At 46.7% G+C, this 20,831-nt stretch overlaps 3 protein-coding genes across 3 annotated transcripts; 1 reads left to right on the forward strand and 2 right to left on the reverse strand.

Moving 5' to 3' along the window:
• Positions 1 to 2,041: 2,041 nt before the first annotated feature.
• On the reverse strand, positions 2,042 to 3,901 carry LOC109761805 (UDP-glycosyltransferase 73C1-like). The gene has a single exon (XM_020320629.2). It carries the CDS (start codon positions 3,808 to 3,810, stop codon positions 2,380 to 2,382), a length of 1,431 nt encoding a protein of 476 aa, XP_020176218.1. The 5' UTR covers positions 3,811 to 3,901; the 3' UTR covers positions 2,042 to 2,379.
• Positions 3,902 to 4,365: 464 nt separating this feature from the next.
• LOC109761802 (cytochrome P450 CYP72A616) lies at positions 4,366 to 6,882 on the forward strand. The gene is made up of 4 exons (XM_020320625.3): positions 4,366 to 4,707; positions 5,158 to 5,378; positions 5,449 to 5,693; positions 5,791 to 6,882. The coding sequence occupies exons 1-4, from the start codon at positions 4,395 to 4,397 to the stop codon at positions 6,611 to 6,613; spliced, it is 1,602 nt and encodes a 533-aa protein (XP_020176214.3). The 5' UTR covers positions 4,366 to 4,394; the 3' UTR covers positions 6,614 to 6,882.
• A 5,583-nt stretch (positions 6,883 to 12,465) lies between these two features.
• On the reverse strand, positions 12,466 to 13,971 carry LOC109761806 (1-aminocyclopropane-1-carboxylate oxidase homolog 1). Its single transcript, XM_020320630.4, has one exon. It carries the CDS (start codon positions 13,854 to 13,856, stop codon positions 12,729 to 12,731), a length of 1,128 nt encoding a protein of 375 aa, XP_020176219.1. The 5' UTR covers positions 13,857 to 13,971; the 3' UTR covers positions 12,466 to 12,728.
• Positions 13,972 to 20,831: the final 6,860 nt, after the last annotated feature.

The following is a 20,831-nucleotide window of genomic DNA, read 5'->3' on the forward strand; positions in this document are numbered from 1 at the left end:
TATATATCTCATATATAAGAACATGTAACTACTATTACTACCTAATGTTTTAGGAGTTATCACATCAAATCAGATTGGTAGTATGTGTATACCTTGAGAGATAATCTTGTGATAAGTTCCCTTGACGATGGTACGGGCGGAGCGACGGGGGCAAGTCGACAACGCGGCCGTCAAGGCATCGCTGATTGCCGGATTATGGACGCGGAGGAGGAGACGAAACAACTACGCAGCTGAGGTTTTCCATTGGTGCCATAGCATAGGCGGGCGGCGACGATGATAGGGCAAACTCGTTCTTATGCAAACTGATCGCGTTGATGGCTCCACCACTCCAGGCATCACCTATGTTGCTGTGTATAGTACGCCCTATGTTTCACAATGTATCACTTTTTAGCAAGGTAGTAGAACAGAGCGAGTAGGTATATTCAGGTTGTGTGGGCAGTTGGGCAATCTACCTCCTGAGCTTGTTGGGCTTGGCCCATGTGGCAATATCTACTATAATGGCCGTAAAAAATGCTACGATTAGCAAAATCCTACTGTAAAATAAATATTGACCATGCCGTAATTACTTTGGGGGCGGGGGGGGGGGGGGGGGGGGGCTGGTAGTGTGACACTGCTTAAGATATCTTTAATACAAAAGAATTCTTTGAAAGAGGATATGTAAGCTTTGGTGCAAAAGTAGCATGGAAAAAATATTAGAAATAAATAAAAGGACCACAAGCATTACAGAGATTGTTGTAGTATGTGAATGGAGCACATGGGAAAGGCAAGGCAGAAATGGGGATAGCAAATGATACTTCTTTTTCCGGCATTTATAGATTGATCGGAGCTTGCTTTACTTACTGCAGACGAAACTCGATTATATTTGTCTATGTAGGGTTGCGCATACAGAAAACAAAAGTTTTCGTTCGACTGCGCAACAGCCAAGATCTAGCTATCAAGATACATGAGAAGGTTAGATCTAAGTCATTACCAACACAACAATTGCGGAATAGATGTTGATAACGATGTTGGTGAAGCCTCATAAAGATTCTCAGCGCTAAGCCGTCCATGTAAGTTAGCATGAAGTTTTTCACTGAGTTATTACATGCTAGATGAATATTTTTCACTGTCCTTACTGTCATCCCGTGAGATAGGTGCATCTAGAACATAAAGTTTCTTGGTGTTTCTGAGAGTCATTCTCAGACTGCAGATCTAATCTATTCCGCAATCGTTGTTCGATAACGAGTGGACATGACTCAGTACTCTTGCTGCCCAATAATCAATGGCAGAGTTGTGGACGCCCATATTGACTACAACCATTATAGGAAAAGACACTGTTGAACTTGTTGATTTTCATGTATGTTCCTATTGCTTCACGATACTGATCAATACCTGATGTGAGATATTTGACATCCCGTGAGTGAACCCTTCAATCACTATGTCTACTTATCCTCGTTACTGGCATGACACCTTTTCTCGTTCCTGTATTCAAGTATTCCCATGATATGCATCATGCCGATGTCTGTGCAGACTTGTTTGTAAATGCTTTCATACTGAGTGAAGCCTAAAAGTATCTCTCTATTATCTAGAGGAGCAATTTCAATTCTTGAACTATTAAGACCAAATGTGTAGTCCCTAGATAACTCAATGACAACTTTTTTTAGCACCCTGTTACGGATGATACTTGGTAGACCAAAGTGATCCTTCTAGCATACATCATCTCAACACTCTCTTGGTTCAAGGATAAAAACAAGTAAATCTTTTTAGTGATGATACTATTTAATAAAACCAATAACAACGTCTCGTAGTATATTAGCTAGATGGGTCTACCCAGCCACATTGTTGAAACAACAATGTGCCCTCATTGAGATTCAATTGCCCATGACCATGAAAACGGAGTCATCTGGTGTTAACGAGTTCGTCTAAGAGACTAGACAAAAGGTATAAAGTTGTGTTCATGTTTCTACACGTGCGCATGGGTTTTTCTCTGAATCTCACATTCATGAACCATAGCAGTTATAGCATAAAATCATGAAACATAATTTTTGAAACAGATGTAAATAACAAATATTATAGTCTCTTGCGTATACATCCAACAGTATAGTGAACCTTGTACCGACATACCTTACCGCCTCAAGAAAGGTATTAGTATTATAAGTATTATTTGATTCAGATAATAGTAAAAAAAAATATGCCCACATACTGGTAACCCCTTTTGGTGGTGGAAAAGGTTCGAGGAGGGGATGTCCATTTCTAGTGGGCAAAATAACCAAGTGGTAGGGATATTCTTGAGCATTGATACTAGAGATTTGGACCATTTGTTATCCTTTGACAGTTTAGCACGATTCACACTTCACCTAGCAGAGCAACGGAATTGAGTGCCTAACAATTCCGAATCTACTATTCCTTGCGGCCACTCCGCATGAAGCTGTGTAATAGCAGCGTCAGGTTTTCATGCGACGAGCCTCCTTTCGCCATGGCTCCGTGAGCTCTCTCCCGGTACTCCTTGCACTTTCTCCTCCTCTCCTCTGCCACTGCCCCATCGCCCATAAGCTCCGACACTGCTCGCGCAATGTGCCCCCGCACTACAGGGTCCACGGCCTTTTCGGCATCGAACGGCCTAACTGGCACGCCGACGCCAAGTACGTCCACCGCAAGCCTCTCATTGAGGAACTGGTCACCGAAGTGAGGCCACGTCACGACAGGCACGCCTTGCGCGACGGACTCCAGCAGCGAGTTCCACCCGCAGTGGGTCATGAAGCCACCTACGGCGCGGTGTGACAGGATGGCGACCTGAGGCGCCCAGCCATGCACTACGAGCCCATGCCTTGCCGTGCGCGTCTCGAGGGCTTGGAGCCACTCTTTCGCTTCTGGCAAAACCGTCTCGGACTCCTTCACCACCCAAAGGAATGGCTTCCCAGAGTCCTCGAGGCCGTGTCCGATCTCGTACAGCTGCTTGGGAAGCATCTGCGCGAGGCTGCCGAAACTTACATAGACGACCGTGCTCTGGTCCATCTTGTCCAACCAAGCGGTGACCGCGCTCTGGTTTACGGTGCGAGCCTCCTCGTTCCGGCTATTGAGGAAGAAGGGCCCGGGCGCCCACACCGGCTTGCCCAGCGCTGCCTCATAGCACGCAACAAACTGTTCTTCGAGGCCGAGGAACGTGTTCACCACGGCGCCGTCGGCCATGCGGATGCCCTCCCTCACCTCCTCCACGAACTTCCCCCATGCAGGAATGCAAGTTAAGAAGGCAGCGGCCCATGTGTCCTTGCTCAAGTCCACTCGCACCGGCATGCCCGGCACGACGCACGTGTGATCGTCGCCTCTGTGAAGAAGCCCGTGCTTGGCGACGTTGAAGTCGCAGAGTGAGTAGAAGCAGGATGGGCCGGTGAAGGTGAGCCGAGGGACCCCGAGGCTCCTGGCGACGCCGACCGTCCACGGGTTGCAGGAGTCGGAGATGATGCAGCTGGGGCGCCAGGGCAGCGAGCGCACGTAGGCCTCGAGTGGCCCGGCGAGCCTATAGAGGGACAGGAACAATTGGAGGACACTGTCGCTATTGTCGCTGCTGCCCCGGGGCAGCCCGTCATGGGCCGGCGGGAATGGGAGCTCGACAATTTCCAGCGGCAACATGGCGCTCCGCGCCCTGTCGGCTAGTCCCCGCAGGCGCGCGGCGTTGACGGGCGTGGTGACGAGGCTCACTCGCACGCCGCGTCCTGCGATGAGGCATGCAAGGTCGGCCATGGGGGTGGTGTGGCCCTGCCCCATGAGCGGGACGAGAACAAAGTGTGTTGGTGGAAGAGTAATGGATTTCTCCGTCTCCGCGGGCGCCATTGTTGACGTGTACGCGGTACCAACGGTGTGAAAATGTGCCTCTATCTATTAGGAGTAGTCCCCAACGCCTCTATTTGTTGTCCATCTGCTTAAGGAATCTATGAAAAGGGAACACGTACAGCGGGAATTCAACAAAACAAAACACAAAAAACTAGCCATCACATGTGATGTGCCTCTGTGCTCGGCTGTTGGCCAAGCGCGTACTCCCATGCATGTCGTGTCCTCCCAGCAAATGCAACGGGCCAAAAGACAAAGCTACAAAGCTGCACATATGATAGTGCGGGTTGCACGTGTAATTCACGTGTTCGTACACACATTTTCCTTGATGTCCGGTTTTGGTTTCTAACGTGAGCACCCGAGTAGATTATACTTACCTCTATCTACAATGTAAGACATTTTCGCAATCTACTCCCTCTGATCAGATACATTCGTATCTTGACAAATTTAAGATAACTAATATGGATTGGAGGGAGTAGCAATAGAACAAACACAGTACTAGTATATAGCAGTGCAACGGTGAGCAGCCACCACGCGTAAAACATCATTCCCATTCCCCTCAAACTAACGACGGTCAAAGCATAAGCATGGCGACGAGCGTGGTAGAAGACTCTTTTCCATGGGAGCAGCAGCCGCTGGTGCATGTGTACGCGGTGGCTGGCACCGTTCTGGCGTGGTGCGCCGTGAGGGCGCTGGAGTGGGCGTGGTGGAGGCCCCGGCGCCTGGAGCGGGAGCTGCGGGCGCAGGGCCTCCGGGGCAGGGCGTACCATTCCGTTGCCGGCGACGCACCGTTTATGGAGCGTCTCCACAAGGAAGCCAGGTCCCGGACCATGCCGCTGGGCAGCCATGACGTCGTGCCGCGGGCGATGCCCCTGTTTCACCAGACCATCATGGAGCACGGTGCGTGTACTTTTCTTCCCTTTCCTTTTTCTTGAGTGACCGTAATGTTTCTTTTTAGCGGCATTATTAGCTTAGCTTCGCTACACCCTGAGTCGTTTGAGAACAACCAAATGTGTCCATGGAAGGATTTAGTTCTTGTTATGTTCGGTTTTAATGGTTCTATAATGCATGTCGGAAATGCCTTTATTAATTTAAAGCTGGAAAAAATATGATGTCTTTATAAAAAATGTTTTTGGGTATGAAATCCACTGTTCTACCAACATCTTAATTTGGTGGCATGGCATCTCACATGAGTCTCTCACACGCAACAGACGGCTTGATAATAGTCCCACTTGACAAATACTCCACCTAAATAAACAGACTATAACACAAAATGAAATCGGAAACGTGTATATGCCCATGTACACTGCTAGTAACAAGCTTCGATGTATTTGTCAAAAAAAAAAACAGGTAAATTGTCGATCACTTGGTTTGGACCGGTGCCTAGAGTGACCATCACCGAGCCTGAACTGGTGCGTGAAGTCCTGTCCAACAAGTTGGGTCACCTTGAGAAGCTCAACCTGGGCCGACTTCAAAGGATGCTGCACCATGGTGTGGGTAGCCACGAGGGCGAAAAATGGGCTAAGCACCGGAAGATCATCACCCCTGCCTTCCATCTCGAGAAGCTCAAGGTTATAATACTTGTGTTCTGTCATTGACAACAAGTTCAGACTGTAACAAAAATCCCCATTCCATTTACAGCGCATGTTGCCAGCTTTCGCCACATGTTGCACGGAGCTGGTGCACAGATGGGAAGTTCTAGCCGCTGGTGATGCGCCATGCGAGGTAGATGTCTGGCCTGATATGAAGAATCTGACAGGGGATGTCATCTCGCGGGCCGCATTCGGCAGCAGTTACCATGAAGGCAGGAAGGTATTCCAGCTTCAGGGTGAGCAGATCGAGCTCATCGTGCAGGCCATGGACAAGATGCATATCCCTGGTTACCTGTGAGTTCATTCTCCTTTGGCATTTACCATGGCTTAGCACAACAATATTACTAGATTGAATTGCTCTGATTGTGCTAATGCATTTTCTTATGTGCAGGTTCTTGCCAACCAAAGGCAACCGAAGGATGAATCAGATTGTTGCGGAGATCGAGAGGGTCCTGAAAGGCATCATTGCGAAAAGAGAGAAGGCCTTGAAAGCCGGTGAAGCTACGAGTGGCGACGATCTTCTCGGGCTGTTGCTGGAGTCCAACATAGCACACTGCAGGCCGGGAGATGCCGGCGCCGGCATCACGACGGAAGACCTGATTGGAGAGTGCAAGCTGTTCTACTTCGCCGGCATGGAGACCACGTCCTTGCTGCTCACGTGGACCATGATCGTGCTATGCATGCACCCGGACTGGCAGGACCGTGCCAGGGAGGAGGTCATGCATGTCTTCGCCCACGGCACGACGCCAGATTACGACAGCTTAACTCGCCTAAAAATCGTGACCATGGTGTTGTACGAGGTGTTGCGGCTGTACACGCCGCTGACGTCGGTCCATCGCAAGACATGTAAGCCCATGGACCTCGGCGGTGTCAGGTACCCAGCGGGCATGCTGTTCATGGTGCCATTCCTGTGCCTCCACCACGACAAGGATGTTTGGGGCGCGGACGCCGATGAGTTCAGGCCAGAGAGGTTCGCCAATGGGATCTCCAAGGCAGGGGCGTCGGCCGACGCGCCGGCCTTCTTTCCATTCGGGTGGGGCCAGCGGACCTGCGTCGGCCAGAGCTTCGCGATGCTAGAGGCCAAGATGGGGATCGCCATGATTCTGCAGCGCTTCTCCTTCGAGCTCTCGCCGTCCTACACACACGCGCCGTTCCCCATCGGCCTGCTGCACCCAGAGCACGGTGCGCAACTCATGCTCACAAGGCTTCCGTGAGTTGCATATTGCAAAATCCATTGGTTAACCTGCATGTTGTGTTCGAATAAATGGGCTCGGGCCAATAAATTTATGAATTTCCAGAAAATATCAAATGCTCATGTTGACAATAGGTGGGGTGCTAAGTTTGGTCACAGGTGGAAACTTAGAGCATCTCCACCGGCGCTCCCACTAGAGCGTCCGGCAAGTATACCGGACAGGCGGCTGCCCGCACCGGCGCTCCCAGTTGGTTTTATCTTTCATGTTTTTGAATGATGATTTTAAATGAACCGGTGATATTTGTTTTAAACAAAAGTTAACAAACTTAAGCGGAATTTAAACTAAACCCTAGATCTAGCAGCGCAATTGGCTCCGGCCTTGAGGTACTTGTATGATCATGGCCTGTCGGAGTCGATGGTGGCGGCGGTACATACGCTCTGGGCACGAGGAACTTGCATGCCTCAATGACCGGCCGGTGGTGGTGGAGTTGGCTGACGCAAGGATGCTTTAGCTCGGTATGATTCTGACCCTTGGAGGACACTCGGTCAGTTTTAACGTTAGTGTGTGTAGCTCAACTGCTAAATCTGCTCTTGGGGAGGAATTGAAATGAAATGAAATGATGGTGAGCTCGGAGGATACCAATGTTTCTGTTCAGGTGCTGCTCTTGCTTGCTTGTAGGTAGGATTGTGAAAGAGTCACATTCTGCTTAGACAGAGGAAGAAGTATACAGGCCAAGCTGTGTAATCCCGGCCTGCCGGGAGCTTGATTTGCACATCCATCCAGTTTGGGCGGCCATCTAAGCGGCACAAGCCCACCCCAACGGAGCAGGGCGATCCGACTTGCTCGCCGTCGACGGCTTCTCCCGCTCCCAGCCACCTCAGCCTCTGATCCACCCTTGCAAAGCAGCTAACGAAGATGCTCCTTCAATCCATCAGCGGAAGTGAGAGAGATTGATGTAGTAAGTACATATTGATGACCCCAGCTTGGGGTCTGAGCAAGGTTTTGGTTACCGAATGGTGCATTTTTACCCAGCGGGGGCGGTAAAATTGGTTGCCACGGTTACCACGAAATTTCGAGCAAATTTTGAAAAAAAATTATAATTTAATTTTGAATTCAAATTAGTTCAAAATAGATCGATATAGATAGCACTTGAACCTATATTTATCATAAAAGAGCTACTAGCTAGTGGAACGTTGTCTACATGTGTGCTATCAAGTGCTGCCATACTTTACTATACATTGAGCGTTTGAATTAAAAAAAATTGAAAAATTCGATTTTTTTGCTTGAAATGCCCATTTACCGAGGGGGACCGAAATATGCAGTAACCGTGGTAAATCTCGAAATTTCGAGCGGTAACCAAAACCCTGGGTCTGAGCAGCATGATCAATTTGTTAATCAGACTAAATAATATGTTAATTGCTTCCAAAACAAACTTATCAATATTAATTGGGGTTGCTAGATGGATGATCAATCATTTAATTCCGCCAGCGCAAGTGAGAGAGATTGGTGTACTCTTCTGTCTGATTAACAATGTGCATAATAGATTTGTAGTATGTTGGAGCAGTACGAAATGGATATTTCTAAAAAGGGAGCCATATCATCTAATCTTTTACTGAATTTGCCACCTTGAGCAGAAAAGTGATCTACAAGATCTATTGAGTAATCTTGGCGATCCTTCTCATTATGTTCAGGGCTTGAACATGAAAGGCTGCCCTCTTCTTCTACATAAGGCGGAGCAATACCATCAATTATGCATTAAGTCAAGATTGAATGAAAAGGGGGATATAATCCAGCTGACCTGAATTTATTGCATGATGCATTTGTGTCCTGTACTAGAGAGTACATCACAGACAAGCTCAGTGTATCTTTGAACTTGACCTCAGTACACTACACTGAAATATAATTACTTGCTTAAGAATTCACACAAAGATTTGAACTACATAATTATATGGTATTAATGCATCATTACATGTTAAAGAATTGATGTGAAGATATGAGTCACAAATATTATATGGGAATTGAAGGAAGCAATAAGTTAGGATTAGGTCTTGGCGACAGCGTCGGCGCAAACAAACACATCAAAAGTAGTAACACCTAATCTTATTTTATGTCCTTTCCAACTGTTGGAAGTTGCAACATTTCTAGTGGTTTATAGTGATTGCTAGAACTCCTTGAGGCTGATATAGGGTATTTATAAATAGGCAAACTTAGTTTTTTTACTGATTCAACCGCAAGCCATGCTCGGGTGTTGCACAGTAAGAATATGCACCTAGTTGGCGCAGATATATCATGAAGACGAGTCTTAAATACACATTATAAAGTCTCAGGATGGAGACAATCGTTAACGATGTGTCCATGTCATTTGCGGGTGAAATGATTATAGATGGAAATTCATTGTTTACCGATAGAGTGTCTACTTGTAGGCCACTAGGATAACATTGGCGCTCGGCAATGTGCGATTGCAGTGGCTTTTTTTATCTGCGAGCGCGCTGAAAATTGGACATCTGGCAATGCAGAAGAGCTTCACCTATGATTATTAAAGGTCCAGACCATTAAGGGGTCGCGTTAGAGTTTTAGCACCTCAATTCCACCACATTGTGACTATCTCCGTTAAGTCTCCATTTGTATACATCATTGATATCGTTTGACTCGTCATTCAAAATTATGCATTGCTCATGTACTTCATTATTTTGTGTTGACGCAAGTAACAATGACGTGAACAACCAAGCGTGAACGAAACAAAAGAAAAATGATAGCTAGAATGTTCCATGGTGGGGCCTTATAAGATATTGAAAAACAATTACATAGTTGAATCCAACGTACATTGAGACAACTTTTATAAGAGAAGAACTATCGGCTTCAAAAGAATACAACAAAGTACTCTTGTTCCAATCAATTAATTGCCGCTTTAAAAAGGAGAAACTCAAATTGATGGGGATGTATGGTTAAAGATGGCAGGGGTGTCTTTTTGGCATGCTTTCTTGCACTCCTCCATTGATACAAAGCAATCTTCCAGCACTAGACACAAGTAGCAACAATTACCCGAGCAGCCCTTACTATAGATGCACAGTCCAGTTGGTAAATTGATCTTGTCGTTCTCCATGCCCTCGATGATCCGGCCTGGGGAGTGAAAAAACGAAACCACAAGTAGTTCCCACTTGTGTATTAGTAAACAAAGTTTGAGTCGAATAGGAAACAAGACGAAAACGTACGAGAGAAGGAGCAATAGCTTTGTGGCATATATGATAGACGTGCGACTTACATTGTGCATGAAGAGCAAAGCACACGAGAAACAGTAGAGGGAGCAGCATGGCTGGTGCACGTGTGTGATTGGTGTGCCTGTCCATCAAGATCAACAATCTAATGGATGCTTTGGTTGATATGTGTTGTGAATATGTGTTCTAGTCAACTACCATATGCACTCGTCCTATATATAGAGAGATGGAGACCATGGTCGAGAAGGACGAAGAAATAGGAATATTGTTCATGCCGACCTGCCGTATCAAGGTTCCCCAAAAAAGATCTGGCCGTATCAATTGCAATTAATTTCTTGTTTCCTGTGGGATCTTCTCAATAAATAGAGAATATAAATATTGGCAAACAGTTAAATAGATAGATATTGCATGCGAGAAGGGAAATCCAACACAATATGCGCTTCATTCAAGTACCTAAATCAACAGATTTGCTATGGTAGGGAAGGATGGAGTCGGTCAGAGGTACATATATACTCTCCTTATGGCCTACAACCAATTCATATGCATGCAGATTAGTATGCCCATGGCGTTATGTGCTCTCAAGACTTTGAGGACACTATGTGGATTCTCAGCCCACATGGATGGTGGTTGATGTAGTTTGGAAGAGCTTGGGCCTCTTTCTTAGCTTAGGGCGATTGGTTTAGTGAGTCTGCAAAACTTACCTCATTCGCTACAAAGGTCAGGCTTAGTAAAATGGTATATCTTGCCAACCTTGGCTATATACTGCACCCGTGGACTGGGCATAGATGGAGTATTTGAGAAGGATCAAAGGATAATCGATGAGGTGTTTGATGAGATATTTTGGGCGTCAGCTACCGAGATGGACAATTTCAACAACACCAGTGCCCCACAATACCTTAAGGATAGTAAGAATGAAAGACTTGGCTTGCTGCATTCAACTCCTTGATGGCTTGTGTCAGAGCATCTCTAACCGACCCCTATAACTTAAAGGATAAAATTGCCGAGTATCCTTTAGCAGAGTATATACCCTCCTCTAAAAACTGGCATTTCTAACCGGTCTCCTAAGCTTAATAGAGTAAAACTTACATTTTGCTCATGCAGTTCGTCGAACATTTGCTATGAGCATCCGCAGCGAGAAGCAATGATCGATGGCGACACTGCTGGCGACAACCATGGACACGAACAGTGCGCCGCCGATGGCATTGTTGGGCCCTACAAAAAAATCAAACTAGAACAATCCCTTTGTGAAACCATTTGTGCATGGGCATGTTGCGCTCACTGTTCTCCCACGGTCGCAGCGGCCTGCGCTCCTCCAAGTGGCCACCACCGTCCGCTGCCCAGGGTGATGACTCCCCGATACACGATCATCTCTAGAGGACAATATGGAACGCATGTTCAGGATGTTCAATGGCAACCTCAACGGCAGGATCTCGCGGGTCGAGCTGGCCGCACTATTCAAGAGCAAAGCCCGATCGGCGGCAGTGGCAGCGGGGCGTCTTCTTACCCTCGCGCGACGGGGCAGCGCGGGTGGCCTCCTCGGGCCTGAGGCACTAGTGAAGGTTGTCGTGGTGTGGCGGCTCGCCGGCGTGGATGTCTGCGTGGGTGTTGCGGCGGCGTGGGAGAAATCGTGGCGATGGTGCTCGCTTGCTACGGTGGCCGGATCTGGCCTAAAGCCGCACCGGTGCGGACCGGTGACTGATGGGCCATGGTCCGGCGCGGTGGTGCTCTACACCTACTCCAGCGGCTGCATGGTGGCTGCGGTAGGATGCAGGGCGGCACTGCTTAGATTTGGCCCATCGTGATCAAGTGGAGGTACGTGGTGGTTGGCCCTGCTGTTCTTCGAGCTCCAAAATTTTGATCTATTCATGACGGCCTCCTCGATATGGACACCGACCGGTTCCGGTCTTCCTTTCGAAGATTTCAGCTTTTGGCACATGGCGCCAGTGGATATCTATCGGAATTAATCCGGTCGTACGCGCCCTCATCTTCGGCTAGAGAGGCTTCATGAGGGCGTGGCCGTGGGACATGTCTAAGTATATATTTCCACGGCGTTGACAGAGGTGAAGAAAGTCATGGTGGCTGCCATTAGAGACTGGTAATGGTGAACAGGATTTTTCGTTGGGTTGAAGAATGGCAGCACAGGTCTTTCCTGTGTGTCGGGTGTTGAGTACTTGCATCAGCGGCGTTGGTAGGAGGGGGCGGCAACACAGGTGGAAACCATTTTTGTGGTGCTCTTGAGTACCGAGCCGTGATTTCCAGGATGAAAGCCCAAGGCCTGGCCTTCATTGGTTGTACCTGGCAATGGCCTTGTTGAAGGCATTGATTTGCGATCTCGGTCTTTCTTCAGGATGAAAACTGAAGATCCTTGATCGGGCGACGACAACGCTTCTGCATTGTTTCATCTTTGGAGGCGTCGCTTTTGGAGAGCCTATTTTGCGGTCCGAGTGTTGTTTTTGGTGGTGGTTAGAGTGCTGCTGTTGCAAGTGTTTCGTCACCGGGGTCTTCGGTTTTATATTTTTTTTTGTTCTTGGTTATGTGCATTTTGGATGTCTTTCGATATCTATATCTTATTAGTGCATAGGCTGGGTGTAATTGATATCATTGTCATATTAATATATTACTCTATTCAATAAAAAAAATGTATTTATTAACAGCCTGTTGCAGAAAATGTAGTAAAAGGCTGCGTATAATAGACCCAAAGTGGTCAGAACCTGCGCAAGCAAGCGGGAGCTACATGCACCGGGCTGCCCTTGCATGTATGTATGTATTGCCAGGTATAGTGAAGACGGTACGTGCTTATGTTTTTACTGCCTTCCTGTATGCATGTATGTTCTAGACCGTACCTCTGACTTTTTATTGTCTTCCTGTATATGTATGCATCTTCCAGACTGTACGTGCTAGCCAGTTTCGATCAGATTGATTCAGAGCCTCAGGTGCTGCAGCGCAGAGCTGCCGTCGAGGCCCTTGGCCCTGTTGTGCCGGATCAGCTCTGCCATCGTCGTGCTCCTGAAGCGCGCCTCGCCATCAGCGACGATTGGCCTTAGCACTCTGGTAGACGTGGGCGCGTCCTGTCTTCGGAAGAAGCAGACCACGGAGACGCGAGGCCCGGTGCTCTGGGCCACCACGCGGTGCTCCACGCTCTTGAACCTGTCGTTGGAGACGATCTGCAGGAAGTCGCCGACATTCACCACCAGCGCACCTTCCATCGCCGGTACGTCCACCCACACAGCAGATGACTTGTTGCTGCTGCTGCTGCTGCTGCTGCCGCCGCCGCCATCGTAGTCTTCCTTGAGTAGCACCTGGAGGCCGCCGACGGCGTCCTGAAGAAGCACGGTGAGGAAGCAAGGGTCAGAGTGGCGTGTGGTGCCCAGTGTCAGGTGCGGCTCCGGGCAGGACGGGTAGTAGTGGCCGGCGAGCCTCTCCAGGCATGCCGCGTCCTCCTCCAGGTGGCTACTGCGAAGGCCCAGCGCCTCCGACAGCAGCTCAAGCAGGGTGCGTCCCAGCTGCTGCATCAGCCTCGCGTACTCAAGCGCGATGAGCCGGCACGCGGGTGGGATCTCCTCCGGTGGCGGCAGCTCCGGCGTCGTCTCCATGTACAAGGTGTCGCGCCACTGGGCCGCCGGTGACTGGAACAGGTCGAAGTTGCTCCAGTACCTCACGGGCCGACCAAGGTCCCGGCTGTAGTACGGTGCCTTGGCCTCCGCCGGCTCCTCGTGGAATCCCCGCACCGCCGCGAGTATCTCCGACATGACCGCCTTGGGCACGCCATGGTTCACTACCTGGAAGAAGCCCACCGTCTCTGCAGCTGCCTTCACCGCCGCAACCAGCTCAGTTCGCTTGGATGGTGTGGTAGTTGTACCACCCGTGGCAGCCGCGAGGTCGATGACCGGGATGGTGAAGTGGTGATCATGATCTGTGTGCTCTATGGGCAGTGGGTGGTGGAAGATGGAGGGGATGGTGGTGACGCCCGCATCGACGAGGCCTTTGACGCCGGCCTTGGTGTCGTCGAAGGCCTTGAGCGCACCAAGGCGATCGTAGTCTGAGGCCATCAATAATTGTACTACTCCACTCCACTCCACTAGATGATTATTGCTGCTCGCTCAAATGAACTCTGGGCTGGTGCAAATCCTGCGACAAAAGCTCAGTCCACTATATATTAATTTTCTGCATTACCTATCTCTTTCCAACTACTCCCTCCGTCCCATAATATAGGACGCTTTTTGATATTAATATAGTGTCAAAAAACGTCTTATATTATGAGACGGAGGGAGTAATATACAAGAGACAGCCTAACTTGCAGTTCCTTAATTATGTAATCAGTGCGGTGGTTGATCCATCATTGTTTCCCTATCATTTTCCGAAAATCAATCATTGTAGTTCTTTATGTAATCAGTTCTTACCTAATTTCGAATGCTAAGTAATTGCAGCCTTGCAGGGTTCAGTGGCTTGAGCTGGAACTGAAACAACAAAATTACTCCTTATTATGACTACCTTTCACACATCAACAGTCACGTGCTAAGAAATGGAAAGAGAAGGATAGTCAGATTTGATCAACAGAGACTATCAACAATTCCTGCTAAGGAGAGGTGCGGCTTGCACACCAATGTTTTAAATAGCGGGCTATTTGTACATGGGACCATTTAGCGGCACCCTAGTGAAAAGGCTATATAGCGGGCTATAGCGGAGCTATAGCCGGCTATTTAAAACATTGTTGCACACAACAGAAATGCACACTAGATTGAGGAGATGATCAATTTTTTAGTAGTGTGGTGGAGCTCGAACCGATGAATTACCTTGGATCGACCAGACAGATGGGAGACTGGATCTTGGTTGGCACTTGATCCATAGGAAAATCTCCCTCGCTCTTTCAGAAGTAATAGTTTTTTTTTCTTTTTGCGGAATTTGAGAAGTAATAGTGAGCAGCAAGGTCTCCATCTCCTTCCTAAAGTACACAAACCAAAGCTTGGTACTCAAAAAAATGATATGAGCTTAATAATTATTATTTTTCGCGAATGATATGAGCTTAATTTGTACTGCAGAAATCAAAATCTAGACTTTGTACGGAAGAAATTGAAGCCTCTATAGTCTGAATGAATCCCTTCACCACGATGTTGCCAAGTACCAGTCCCGGTTCTTTTGGGCAGGAAAAGGCAATAAACAGAAATACCACATGGTGAAGTGGTCTGAGTTATGCAAACCCAAGGACCAGGGTGGTCTTGGGATTATCTCATCCAAAAGGATGAAACTACTAGGGAAAACCCTAGTAGTAGCGCGGGTTTTGAGGCTATCAGCAGCGCGGGCAGCTGCGCTACCAATAAGGCGCTACAACTAACTGTTAGTAGTAGCGCGGTCTGTACCCGCGCTACTACTATGGACTATATCAGCAGCGCGTTTCCGGAACGCGCTACTATTTATTAGCTGTAGCGATTTCCTGGCCCCGCGCTACTGCTATATCTTTCATCATTTCCTCCCGGCTTCCTACCCCGTTTCAGCTTCAGCAATTTCCAGATACTAGGTACTACCAGATATCAATTTCATAAAGCATTATAGGTACTAGGTAGTACTCCCTCGGTTCCAAATTACTCGTCGTGGTTTTAGTTCAAATTTGAACTAAAACCACGATGAGTAATTTGGAACGGGGGAGTACTAGATAACAATTTCATATATACTCAACATGCATCCTCAAGCAGTACAAGGTGATGTCGACGACGATCATCATATGTAGTTCTAGATGATATCGACGACGATCATCATATGTAGTTCTACATGATATCGACGACGATCATCATATGTAGTTCTAGATGATATAGCCACACACACATATGTAGTTCTAGATGATATCAATGACGATCATCATCCTCAAGCCTGGGCAGTGGGTGTTCCTGTTAGTAATTAGGATGGCCTGTCCAACACGAAGATTCTTGCCAACGAGGAATCTCTTCCACCCAACCGAGTTTAAGTGTGTGCGACCGTCTGTGTCCATGCGGTAAGTACAGGTGGTGACGGAGCACCTTGCGGTAAGGCGTAGTCCAGCTGAGCCTTCTTCATCAGGCTCAATACCACAACTCACATATAGGTTCTTTGGCAATTTCTGAATAAGAAAAACATATCAATTAATAAATAGCCTCGCACATACTCTTGCAAATATATTTCTATTAAGTCTAGATTTCTACACTATCAAAAGACACAGTACTATGCATTTGTACTAACTAATCATAAATTCTACTAATAAGTATATATGGATTATCTACACTATTAAGAGTTCCTTGGATTCTACACTAATAAGCATGTGATCAGACTCTACACTAAAGCATATCATCGACTAGATTCCACAAAGCATATCATTGGACTCTACACTAAGCATATCATCGGATTCACTAAGCATATCATCGGATTCACTAAGCATATCATCGGATAATTTGCATTTGTAAGTATAACTATAAAGCATATATATATATCATCAAATTACTACAGTCAGTACGTATAACATACCATTTCATGCCGATCGACCATGGTACTTGTCAGGCGGGTCACGAATGGCACCCTGACAAAGTCATCACGTGGCGGAATTATGTCCCATATGTTGCACACCTCCTCCGCGCTCAGCCTCATTCTTTGAGCTACGATGGCTTCATGAAGTGGGTTCTCATCATCTTCATCGAGTGGGTCCTCATTATCTTCATCATCTTCATCATCTTCGTCATCTTCATCATCTTCCACCAGGTTGAGATAAATGACAGCCAACTTGGGTCTTTCTGCTCTGAAGGAGAAGCTGATCAACTCACCACTAGTAAGACGCATGCGGGCAAGGAAATGGGCCCATCCATCTCCTCTAATCTGCGACATATTGCGTCCTTTCTCGACCTCCATAGTGTACGCCCCCCCCCCCAGGAGCCTGAAATGTCACTACTAGGGAAAACCTTATACACAGAACATTAGCAGTAGCGCGGGTTAAAAACGCACGCTGGTGCTAATTAGCAGTAGCGCGGTGGTGTAAACGGCGCTACAGATACAGTTATAGCAGTAGCGCGGCCGAGTACAAAAGCGCTACTACTAAAATTCCCACGGCTTAGCCGATAGGCTGCACATAGTAGTAGCGATCTTCGTAGAACCGCGCTACCGCTATTTGCTTTGTAGCAGCGCGTTTACGCGGAGAGGCGCTACTGCTAAAGTAAATAAAATTAAATGGAAAGCAAATAGAAAAGTAAATTAAAATGAAAGAAATACAAAAAGGTGAAAGAAAAAAAATAAAATGTAAAGAAAAATAAATGAAGAAGGGAAAAAAGAGAATGGTATAGCAGTAGCGCGTATACGGAAACGTGTTGTAGCTATGTTAGCAGTAGCGCAGTTCCTGGAACGCGCTACTGCTACTTTTGACTTAACCGCTCGATTCGTTCTTCCCAACGGCCACTTCCCCCAAATCGCAACTCCTCCGCTGTCGCCGCCGCCGTCGCCCGTCGGCCGCCGCGCGCTCTCCCGCCTTAACGCCGCCCCGACCTCGGATTCGACGCCGCCCCCGACCCCGACCTCGACGCCGCCCCCGACCCCGACCTCGGCGCCGCCCTCCGCCGCGCGCCCGAGCCCCGACCCCGACCTCGGCGCCGCCTGCCCCTCCCTCGCCGCAGTCACCGTAAGGCTCTGCCTCTCCTCTCCCCTACCCTCCTCTCTCTCTCTCTGCTAGGGCAATTTATATATGTGTTGATGTTGTGTTGATGTTCATATGAACCCTAGTAGATTTGTTTAGGGCAGTAGGCATTTTTTAGCATTTAGGAAAAATGATTAGCAATTTTTTTAGGAAATTAGCTAGGGCAATTTTTTATGAAAATGCCTAAACAGTAATTTCATTTGCATATTGTTGTTATATGATATATGTCATTGATGAAATGAAGCCGAGAGGCTTTGTTGTTTCCAGCAAATGAAGCCGAGTGGCCTATGTTTTGCTGGAATGTTGATTCATTTCCGTTCCGGCAAATTTCAGGTTCTCGATTTGTCCACTTTTTAGCAAAAGTCATGCCAAAATTTTCCGTGAATTTCGGCATGACTTGTGCTACAAACTAGGACATATCGAGTGCCCGGGATTTGCCGCACCGGGAAGGAGTCAACGTTCCTGCAAAGCATAGGCCTTTTTATGTCATTATTCATTTTATTAGGTATAGAATTAATTGACTAGATTTAATCATAAGAACTAGTTGAATTAATAGAACTAGTTGAACATGTCACATTTGTTGTTATTATTTTAGTTAAAGCAATTTTTCCCGCATCGACGTCGACGATGCCTATCCCGCATCCTCGTCATCGAATCGGCGGAGGACACCAGCGTCACCAGATGGGCCATGTCCGGGACTGGGCTCCGCCGGGGTGGTACTGGGAGGCGCTACCTACCGGGGGGCGCAGGTTGGTGAGGAGCCAGCATGTCGTTGACCCGAACCTTCTTTGGTGGCGGTCGCGCGGGCCAGTGACGGTCTAGAGGCTCGAGGACCTCGCGAAGGTGGTGCGTCGCCGTGTTAGTGAGGAGGACGCGCACGTCCGTCGCTACTTGTTTGCGTTGGAGCACAGGTTCTCCAATACCTGGCATGTTCTCCAGGGATCTCACTGGAGCTATGATCCTGTGATGGTTCCTTCTCTTTGGGTGTCCACCGCCCACGCCGATACCCGTCGTGCGCTAGGGTTTTAGTTGTATTAGTGATGTTATATGTATGATACTATTCGGGATGTATTAGTGATAATATTCAACGATGTACGGACGCATGAGATGATTTACTTTTGCTTATTGAATGCATGCTAATTTGAATACTTATTTATTTTAAGATTTGGTTTTGCTTATTGAATGCCCATGTCAATATGAGTCCTATAAGATATTTGGAGTATCCTGGTAGTTGTCTTCGATCGATTTTCAATTAATGTTTCAACTATGAACATAGGAAATGTCTGACAACGAAAAGGATTTCGGTATTTGCAAATACTGCGAAGACGAGCGCGGCCTGTGCGACGGAATCTTCCTAGATGATGATAGGCGCTTCAGCATCAAGCTGGATGTGAACTTCGAAGTGGATACAGTAAGTCACAACGACAAGTCTTTTTTCGTAATTAAGCATGACATCTGCTTCATTTGCTTCAACTTATAATTTTTTTTACTATTCTACTAGCGTATCCCCTGCCATGCAAGAGTTTTTGTCTTGGATAAGATAGGTTTCAGTCGTACTATGGAGGTAAAGAAAGTTTAATTGAAGACCCAGCATGGTTATAGTTTCCACGCAAAATTATACAACGCAGACGATTACACCTATTTTGGATGCAAAACTTGGCGAGCACTATGCAAGACTTATTCATTTGAGCCTGATATGGTTATCACCTTTGATATTTGTCCGGAAGATGATATTGAAGGTAATACTGACATCTGGGTCGATGTGCAGACACCTCCAGTTATACCGTTATGTGAGTTTCTCAACCATATTTATGTCTTTGATATTGTTTATTTAAAAATAGTTGACAACTAATTTCTATTGTCAGCTTATTTCCGTTCAAGCAAACATGTCCAGCGCTTGGTAGACAGGACCTACTACTGTCCCGGGGCTGAACTAAACTGCGAGGAGCTAAGTCATTATGTTTCATGGCTTGAGGATCTTGATACTGTCAAGACAAATTTTCTTCCTGCACTTAGAAATGTTAGTACTGAAAACGTGCGACCAATAGTGTTCGTAATGAACTACGGTCACATCTATTTAGGAAAGATGGTAAGATTTTTACTATTTGTCCTCAGTGCATCTTTTGCATACATTATTTTTTAAGCTAATTAACTTCATTGCTAACTATGTTACTATACGATGTTCTTCAACAGGGACTCCTGATGAATGTTGTGCCTCATGGGATCGAGACTAATGGTACCATTAGTATTGTTAGCTTACGGCCAAGATATCCTACAATGCACTTTAGTGCATTCTGGATTTCTAAAAGCGACGAATGCTTAATAGTGAAAGACTGGACCAAATTTGTGATGGAGGAGCGCAGAGAAGTACTAGGGGGCAGCAATCAGAAGCGCAACCCACGATTAGGAGACAGGTTCATCTGCATGCTCCAACTTGATGAAGGAGGAGAGCTACACATGTTTTATGTTATTTTACCTGAGAGAGATCGAGCAGCAGGAGTGATTAGCTAGTAAGAAATGAGTTTGAAGATGATGATGTGCTACACTATGACTATGATGATTAAATAGCTAGTGTTGGTGGTAATGACTATGATGATTATTATTAGCTAGTGTTGGTGGTGATTAGATAGCTACCGCATCTAGTGTTGGTGGTGATTAGCTAGCTAGAATGAGTTTGAAGATGATTATGTGCTACACTATAACTATGGTGATTAAATAAATACAGTTGATGGTAATGACTATGATGATGATTAAATAGCTTATGCTGGCGGATTAGATTCAAGTGGAGGCAACATGTGGTGCACATCGAAAGTACTACTAGTCCAAACTAGATCAAGTTTGGATTAGTAGTATACTTTTGACATGCACCATATATTGCATCCGCTTGAACCTAATCCACCTTCATTTGACACACTGTTATGGACATAATGATATAAACATCATAATTGGTATTGTACCAAAATTTGTATAACGGCGTATAAATACACTAAAAATAAAAAAATAAAAAAAAGAATACTTGTAGCGATTGATAGAAAACACGTTGCAACTAGCTAGTTTAGCAGCAGCGCGGGAGAGAACAAGCGCTGTCGCTATGTGTCTTAGCAGTAGCGCGTGTCGCACGCGCTACTGCTAAGTAATAGCTGTAGCGCCTTATTAGTAGCGCGGCAGTCCGCGCTACTAGTGGACATTAAACCCGCGCTACTACTAGGGTTTTTCCTAGTAGTGTGTCACATTGTCTCCTGTCACCTTGTTGAATTTCAACCTCACATTGCATGGGACGATCTGTGTAAAAAAAGCAAAATGACACAATGCAGTAATGCCAACACTAAAAATAAAATAGTTGTTACATTTCATCTAATTTCTTACTGCTGCATGATGA

This window comes from Aegilops tauschii, chromosome 4 (assembly GCF_002575655.3).
Source record: "Aegilops tauschii subsp. strangulata cultivar AL8/78 chromosome 4, Aet v6.0, whole genome shotgun sequence".
NCBI classification, from domain to species: Eukaryota; Viridiplantae; Streptophyta; class Magnoliopsida; order Poales; family Poaceae; genus Aegilops; species Aegilops tauschii.

What these genes read in the sequence shown, in the direction of transcription:
- LOC109761802 (XM_020320625.3), top strand. Translation starts at nt 4,395, where the DNA reads ATGGCGACGAGCGTGGTAGAAGACTCTTTTCCATGGGAGCAGCAGCCG. An exon ending in CCAGACCATCATGGAGCACG is followed by an intron (nt 4,708 to 5,157) that starts GTGCGTGTACTT and finishes AAAAAAAAACAG; the next exon opens with GTAAATTGTCGATCACTTGG. An exon ending in TCCATCTCGAGAAGCTCAAG is followed by an intron (nt 5,379 to 5,448) that starts GTTATAATACTT and finishes TTCCATTTACAG; the next exon opens with CGCATGTTGCCAGCTTTCGC.
- LOC109761806 (XM_020320630.4), bottom strand. Translation starts at nt 13,856, where the DNA reads ATGGCCTCAGACTACGATCGCCTTGGTGCGCTCAAGGCCTTCGACGAC.
- LOC109761805 (XM_020320629.2), bottom strand. Translation starts at nt 3,810, where the DNA reads ATGGCGCCCGCGGAGACGGAGAAATCCATTACTCTTCCACCAACACAC.